Source organism: Trachymyrmex cornetzi, unplaced genomic scaffold, assembly GCF_001594075.2.
Source record: "Trachymyrmex cornetzi isolate Tcor2-1 unplaced genomic scaffold, Tcor1.1 scaffold914, whole genome shotgun sequence".
Classification (NCBI taxonomy): domain Eukaryota; kingdom Metazoa; phylum Arthropoda; class Insecta; order Hymenoptera; family Formicidae; genus Trachymyrmex; species Trachymyrmex cornetzi.
Genome location: NW_017300261.1, coordinates 37,741 through 46,866, shown reverse-complemented (window position 1 = coordinate 46,866; position 9,126 = coordinate 37,741). Strand labels below are relative to the sequence as shown.

Below are 9,126 nucleotides of genomic sequence, written 5' to 3'. Positions count from 1 at the left end.
GCCCGGCTGGTGTTCCTCCGGAGGCTTAGCTACCCTCCGAGGGACTGAAGAGGGGTCCTGCTCAGAAAGGAGGAAGATCAGGAGGCCTCAGGGAAAATCCCAGGAAATCCAGTGCTCTGAAAAAAACTGTGGCAGCAGCACAGTAAGGGAGCGGGAAGCTGGTGGGAACCCCAGAATTTCTTCGAGCCTGAGCGTTTCTTAATCTACAGGAATTGTCGGGACGACAATTTATAAGAGGGAGGGCAATGTTATGCCCGAGTCGTGTCGTCCGTTACGCCTGCGATGAGTCGTCGGCCGTTGCACGTTCCTGAAGAACGAAGAACGCGTTGCTTGGCGACGAGCGCGCAGTTGTTGTTAAACAACTCGAAAGAGAGTCTCCGTCACGAACGGACGTGTTTCTCTCTACGCGAGATATTTATCCGATTACCACGCTTGATTGTATCGCGCTGTATTCCTGTGTTTGTGAATAAACACATCTGTTTACCTTTTTACTCACGAGTGATTCATTTCGGCGGATCGGGAGTGCGGATCTCGTGAGACGAACGGACGTAACGCACCAGACGCACGGACGGATTTAACAATATGTATTATATCCTTGACATTAAAAATTAATGATTGCGAATTTTCAGGTCTGCAGCAACAACAAGAAACTCCAGGCAAATTATGAGTGACGAATAACTTCATAATATTCTAAGGGCGACTGTTACCAACGTCGAATAATTTAATCGACGATTAACTCAATCAGCAGATCACAGTTAAGTAGGAACGCAGAGATAGAAGTATATCACGAAGAAATAAGACGTTTGTTCGTGTCACTTGCTTCAACATGCTCTTACTTTCTCTAACGGTAGCTCCTACTCACTCTAACAAGCGCGTTGAGTGAGTAGGAGCTACGGTTGGAGGAAGAAGGAGCATGTTGGAGCATGCGATGCAAACAAACCTAAGGTTAAGAACGATATACAGATTTGTTGGCTATACTGCTGATTGAGTTAATCGTCGATTCAGTTAATCGGCGTTGGTAACAGTCGCCCTATGTAGTGTGAAGTATCTTGCGTTGCATTAGTTGGCAATTACACAAATCATTTTTATTTCTTACATTCTTCATATAACTGTAATTATTAAAATTATTACGAACTATTTTATATTAACTTAATCAGCATTCCATTACAGATAGAAGATTATTATTACTTTCATCACAGTTGAGTAAGAACGCAGAGACAGAAGTATATATATCACGACGATGAGATTAGAGGTTTGTTCGCGTCGCTTGCTTCAACATGCTCCTACTTCCTCTAACTGTAGCTCCTACTCATTCTAACCAGCGCGTTGAGTGTGTAGGAGCTACTGTTGGGAGGAAGTAAGAGCATTTTGGAGCATGCCACGCAAACCAACCTCTTATCCCATCGTCGTCATATATATACTTCTATCTCTGCGTTCTCACTCAATTAACTGTGATGAAAGTAATAATAATATTCTGTCTATAATAGATACATACATTATATTACTGTAATATTATTATAATTACACTACATTTATAGTATTCTAATAACGACTGTTAGCAACGCCGATTAACTTAATAATCGACTATAATATCCTAACTTTTATATATTATGGATTTAGCTATAATTGTGATGTATAGTAATAAAATGTAAATTATATTAAGTTAATCGGCGTTGGTAACAGTCGCCCTATGTAGTGTGAAGTATCTCGCGTTGTATTAGTTGGCAATTACATAAATTATTTTTATTTCTTACATTCTTCATATTACTGCAATTATTAAAATTAACACGAACTATTGTATATTAACTTAATCAGCATTCTATTACAGACAGAAGATTATTATTACTTTCATCACAGTTGAGTAAGAACGCAGAGATAGAAGTACATATATCACGACGATGAGATAAGAGATTAGTTCGCGTCGCTTGCTTCAACATGCTCCTACTTCCTCTAACCGTAGTTCCTACTCATTCTAACGTGCGCGTTGAGTGAGTAGGAGCTACTGTTGGGAGGAAGTAAGAGTATGTTGGAGCATGCGACGCGAACCAACCTCTTATCTCATCGTCGTCATATATATACTTTTATCTCTGCGTTCTCACTCAATCAACTGTGATGAAAGTAATAATAATCTTCTGTCTATAATAGATACTGTAACGTCCGGTGCGCCTACAATATAGCGCCCCGTCTGTTTACCAAGCGAGCGCGAGCACGGAATATAGCGAACCAATATAATACGTGCCGACTACAAGCGCGTACAGCTATAGGCCAAGTCACCGTCGCGTTCGAACGCCGTGCACACTGCGCCTGCGCCAAAGTATAAATACTAAAACCAATGCAAGAATGCACTTTTACAACAAACCATCGATACTACGGGATAAGGAATAATTAAAGATAACAACCGACCTTGACGCAGCTGCAGGGAAAACCCGCAGACCTACGGAAAATTAATAAAAATGCATAACACCAACGCAATGCATCGCCGCGTAACCATGAATGCACCCACCGGTCACAAAAGGCCCCTGAATGCGAGAGAAATCATCGCGAATAAAATCGAAGCGCACGTAACTTAGAAAAACCCTTAAATAAACACTCGAATTCCACAAGCACAAAGCACGGAAAGATCCAGAACAATACGAAAATTCATGATGAAGAAACACACAAAGAACAGATGCAAGTTCTGCCGCAACGGGCTGCAGTACGCGACGACTGAGCGCGCCAGTACGAACCTCGCGACCCCTGCAGCGAAATCGTAGGCACAAACTAACTAAAATATAATCATCATTAGAATAAATCGCTAATAACATAATCGGCACACATAGAGATTTCGCAATAACACGAGGACGTGAACATCTCCTTACCGCGAGGGGCCACGATATAAACGAGCGCATACACAGACTCGGTTCCTGTTCTTCCTATTCTCTCCTATCCGACTAGAGCTAAGGTAGGAATACCGCGCTTACATTGAGCGTAAGCGACTTCCCATGTAACCCCAAAAAATCCGGCCTTAACCGTGCGCCTCTCCAGGCGTCGTTAAAGCCATCCTAACCCGTGACTCCAAACGCGGCTTATCCAGGCGCGTCGACGAGGCACACCTTCCCCGTGGAGCTCAACGAGCGCCTTCATCGGCGTCGAGGCCTCCACAACCTCTCCCTCCTTTTTGTTCGTCTTATTATGTTTATACCAAAATAACAAATTCACGTAATTATAACTTAAAGATAATAGAATCATAAAGTCATATCTCTTACTTTTACCCCTTCCAGATCCTTCACAGAAACGGAGAAAGTAGATAGAGCGAGTGTATGATGAACATACATACAGCTGCCCTCTCGAGAGATTATAATCTCCATGTTACAAGTGCTCACAGCACGCATGGGCGCTTACAAAATCTGAAAACTCCTTTGATTCTCCGAATTGTTTCTGTTGGAGAGAGAGAGGAATCGTGACGCGCTTTGACTAGGGACTTTAAGATACATTCATTGGCGGCATTCATATTCCCCAGTTCCTTTGTGCGTGCGCCCCCCCCCCCCTTTTTGTCGACTACATTATGTTCGTCCTTCACTCTATTATCTGTCTGTGACTCTTTTTACGTTCTGTACTTCTGTATTGTGTGATTAAACTTATATATTTACTCGTGTGCACCCGAAAGATACTTGTGGATTTCTATCGGCCCCATCCTTATATTCAATTACAAGATCTCATTAACTGTAACAGTTTCTCTACGAAGGACCTCGAAGGAGCCAGTACAAGATAAAAGCCTCCCCGCGAAACTCAGAATAACATTAAGATTTCGTGCCGATGCGAAAGGCACTGGTGACAGCAGCCTGCCCCAATACTGTTAGGAAAACGTCATTTCTGTAGAAGCTAAGGCTTCGCCCCGCGCGCCCCCGCTCCGCGTCCGCGTTCCACGAGATTTATGCCGCGTCTCGAAACACAACAATCGCGACAAACACGCCAGTTCGGACGTAACAATGTTGTACTTCTTCACAATTTTTTTCTGCACAGTGGTGTTGTAAAATTCCTTTTCTTGATCCGTCTGCAGGTTGCGTGGGTATCGCTCGTCTTCGCGAAATATTCTAGATAATGCTGCGGTTACGTCGCTTCTGCTCTTACTTTTGAGTGTTATTGGCCACGCATACTTGCTCAATACATCGATAACTGTTAAAATGTAGTTGTAACCTTTGCTGAATCGCGCATAAGGACGCATCTCGCCTACATGAGCCTGCCATAAATCATCACGATCGTGCACCACGACGCGACGACGTGGAAAATTTCTTCGCTCCGATGCGTGAAGTTCTTCGACAAGTTTTCGTTTCTCGATACTCATCCCCTTTCTTTTTTTCTTTTAATTTGACATGAAGTATTGCCTCATACGGGGAGAACTTTTGATCGAGCAATCAAAGCTTACGATCTCTCCAAATCTCACGTTGATCTCTTTATATATCTTTTCCGATTGCAAGGTTACATTTTTCGAAGGTTATTCCACATCGTTTCACACTTTCGATGTATCCTTTCTCGCATCTCGTAACAACTTTTTCGTATCGTTCTGTACTTTTGCGATGTCTTTTTTCATCTTTGTGATATCGTTTCCTATCGGTTGCACTGATTTGTTAATCATATCCGGTATCGTTGTCTTCAACGCTACATTCATCATCATATTTTTAAGCGCGCTTACAATCATTTCGTGACCTATCCTCTTCACCGATTTTTCAATCATATCCAGTACCATTTCTTTTAATGATTCAATCGTCATCATGTTTTTAAGCACATTCAAACTCTTTTCCATTTCCGAGACCTTTTCGTTCGTACCTTGAAGCGCACGGACAATCATATCGTTTCCTAGCGTCTTAAACATTTTCTCGATCTCGTTTCTTGAATCTCGAATCGTACGTTCGATGTAACGTTTGTTTACAGCGTCAGTATCGAACTCCGGTGCGGCAACATGTTCGATTTTTCGTTCCTTTGCATCGTAGTGATCCGGATTTAGATAGAGTCCGTTGTTGCGTATGTAATGTAAAGATTCGATCGACAATTGTGACTTTTCGATTTCATCATAATTATCTTTCCTCATTTGCATACCAAATTTGTTTACAGACATTGTCATCGTATATCATATTGATCTCACATAAATTTAAATACTGTTGAAATGTTCATTGTAACGATTTAATTTATATTGTTATGCCCGAGTTGTATCGTCGCCCGTTACACGTTCCTGAGGAATGAAGAGCGCGTCGCTTGGCGACGAGCGCGGAGTTGTTGTTAAACGATTTCAAGGAGAGTTTTCGTCACGTACGGACGTGTTTCTCTCTACGCAAGATATAAACGAGCTATTGGGCTGATTTGTATTTTATTAGTGCACTGTAACTGAATAAACATCTAGTTACCCTTTTTTACTCTCGAGTACATTATTTCTGCGATTCGGGAGTGCGGATTCCGCGAGATGATTGTCGCGGACGAACGAGACGCACGGACGGGCATAACAATATAAAAAATCCTGCTTTCGCGAAGTTCTTCGATTATTGACAATATTTCGTTGTCGTGAGGATTGTTACCTGCTCGACGAGAAGCATCGAGCAATTGAAGACGGTCCACCAACTCATTGGGATCATCCTAATGAACGTAATCTATTTCATTGTTTGTCAATTTCGCAGCCGATGGTATGTTCATCTTTCTTTTTATACCTTAACCAATCCTCCTACTACCGGTTCTATGAGCACCTACGAGCGGAGCGATAATGTATTTGTATTTGTGACCCTTGTTACTTTTAATAGGCATTCAAGCGTTATGGTGACGTTTGTGAGCATTCGTCGATAATAATATATGTTTGTATGTTTGTCTATCATTCTCGGTGTAGATAGCATCGTTTGGAATCCTCTTGAAGATCAACTCGTATAAACCTGGTACCTTTATACCTCACTCCATCTATGATTATAGTATCATCCGAATCTATGTCAAAATTTTTATTGCCTAACATCGTACCGTTTTCATTGAAATAAACAAGATCGATTTCGTTTCTTTTATCTGCAGTTAGTAAGGTATTCACGTATATTTGTCCCAACGATCCTAACTGACTGTACAACCTGTTACGACCTTGAGGTGTATTTAAAATCTGTCTGACAGACGTTTCAAGCGATGGATCGTCATCGATTTCCTCAAAAACTTCCTTATCCTCTAGTTCGAAAGGAGATACTTGTTGTTGTTGTTGTTGTTGTTGCGATTCTATCGGTGTGGAATGAATTATATTTGATCATTTTTTTGCTTGTTTCTTCAATAGAGGACGCTGTGGAGTAATCTGTGTTGAAATTCCATCATCACCGTCATTGTAATCACCATCATCATCATCATCATCATCATCATCATTGTCATCGTCGGTATGCTCACGTTTATTCTTTTGTTTATTATTCTCCATTACTTCGTCAATTTCAAATGATTTATATTCACGTTCAGTGTTTTCAACGATTTGTTTCAACGGTTCGATAATAGGTTTAAATCGTTTCTCCAGAGCGATTTCATTTTCCATTATGTCAGTTTTCAATGCTCAATGTTTCTTACGAATCGACACACGTGTCTTTGCAATTAATTTCGCTATTCTCTCTCGTTCAGCGATACTTTTTTTCGTACTGTCCATCTTGTCATAACGTCGAAGAAGTACTGTTCACTTTCTTCAAACATTACAGAGAAGCCGTCTATGTATCATCGTTACGCAATACACTATCCTTGTCTGTCTCTCATAAAATCGTATCTGCATCCATTTTTACACTACAGTGAAATAGTCGAATCCTCGTCTGTATCTACCATTATGTAATGTACTATCCTTGTCTATCACTACGAAACCGTATTTGCGTTGCCAACATAAATGACACAATGTACAAAAATTTTCATATGACATATCAGTGTTTACGTGATCGTTATAGATGTGTTTCAGATTGGTACCATCATGTTTTTACAAAATCAAAAGATTCGCATTGTCATGGATCAAATGCTTCGGTATTTTTGCATATGTCTGAAAGAGATAAAAGCAATCGATGTTTATATGTCGACCCATAGAGAAATATTCTCTAACAGTATTCTGATTATCGCAAGCCACATCGTCGAATATGAATATTGAATTGGGAAGGGGCCTTCTTCGGTGGTATGACGTCACGATTGTCGGAGAATGCGTAGTAGTCGATACCGTTTATTGATTTGAACAATTTTTCCAGATATCGATATTTCGGTTGAAACAGGGATTTTGAATACACGTATACGTTATCGAAACGTACTCCATGTGGACTTTCTATCAAACTTATCAAAGCGTTCGTTTTACCACAATTAGATGGTCCGCAAATAATGCAACGAATCGTGTTCGGTAGTAAATGACCGTGTCTGTAAATCTTTCTAGCCGTTTCACCTGACATCAGTAATGTCTTACGGTCGAGATTCGATACTCCGATCGTTTTTGATTGTCGTACGAATCGCATTTACTCACGTATCCTGCGAGCATGCGCGAACTTCAACGAAACGCGAGCGAATCATTCATCAGACTACTTATACCCTCCCGAGCAAACAATCGATTCATACTGTGTAGGTATAAATACAAGAGCGGATTGAAGTGGTTTTTTATTTCACAAAAATGTTTCTGTCACTACTACCAAACAAACGTGCAATTCTCGATTTTACCGCTGAACAACTGCAATACATACCGAAAATCGTTCTTCTTCGAAACTTTGAGGATTACGTGGAGCCGTTGTGGGATCGATTACCTGAACATTTAAAAGTGTATCCTGAGGTACAACGTTGCCGCTTGTGTTTGAAGCGTTACAACTTCCATCGCAACGAACACATATAAACGGTTCACCACTTCTTATAAAAAATTGCAACGAATGTTCTCGTATACGATAAAAGAAGATATACCAGGGAATGACCTATGCGTATGGTGCAGGTCTACTTAATAGAACGATAAACGCGCTTCCGTTTGAATTACACATACCTGGATATCAATTTTGTGGACCCGGCACTCATCTCGCGAAAAGACTAACACGTGGCGATCGAGGTGTCAATCCATTGGACGTAGCGTGTTGTAAACACGATATCGCTTATTCACAAAACAATAATCTCACCGACCGACACATTGCCGATCGAATTCTCACCGAAAAAGCACGTCAGCGTATAACAGCGAGCGATTCGACGCTTGGTGAAAAAACTGCCGCGACTGCTATATGGGTAGCTATGAAAACGAAAACAAAACTAGGTATGGGTATGCGCAAGAGAAAAAAGATAAAAAGAAATAGAACGCTTCCGGTAGCGAAACGTGGAGGCTTCCTACCGATTATACCAATGTTAGGCGCGTTCGGATCTTTGATCAGTGGGGCAGCAAGCGTGGCGACAACTGTAAACGATCGCAAGAAAGGTCGTGGTCTATATTTAGCACCATATAAATGTGGTAGTGGTATAAAGAAGAAAACCAAAAAGAAAGCGTAAAAAAGAAGTCGTGGAAAAAGACTTTAGAGACTTTTAAAATGTCGCTCTCTGGTATTATAACGAACGAGCAATTGAATCATTCAGCGTACCTTTTACGTTTACCATTCTTCAGAGGTGTACTTATGCGCGACGCGTTACCAACGAAACCACATTGTAATGAAAGCGCCATAGTAAATCTCGATGACTCAGACAACTTGGGCACACACTGGGTTGCCTATGGGAAAAAAGGAAATAACGCTGTCTACTTCGACGGTTTTGGTAATCTTAGACCGCCAAAGGAACTCGAACGATATCTCGGATGCAGCGTGACGTAAAATTATCGATCTTATCAAAAGTCAAATCAGAGCAATTGTGGTCAATTGTGTCTACGATTTCTATGGGAGTTAAATTGGAGAAAAAATTTTTTCAATAATATATCATGCAAAAACTGTTTAAATTGTCTCAGTTAATCGTTTATCGTTGTTTCAACCATGTCGTTGACTCTTACATTAACTGAAAAAACCAACATTCTTACAGCAAGCTACTTTCCCGCGTTGGATTTAAGTAATGCTGAATACGAATTAGGTCTTACGAATTTCGAAACGTACAACGCGATACCTAATATTACTTCCGCGAACAATAAATTCTACTTCGATACTGACGATAAAATAATCACAATTTCCGAAGGAT

General features: G+C 40.9%; 1 protein-coding gene across 1 annotated transcript; it reads right to left on the bottom strand.

The window, feature by feature from the left end:
* Positions 1 to 3,835: 3,835 nt before the first annotated feature.
* Positions 3,836 to 4,324, bottom strand: LOC108769505 (uncharacterized). Its single transcript, XM_018520526.1, has one exon. The coding sequence runs from the start codon at positions 4,322 to 4,324 to the stop codon at positions 3,836 to 3,838; it is 489 nt and encodes a 162-aa protein (XP_018376028.1).
* Positions 4,325 to 9,126: the final 4,802 nt, after the last annotated feature.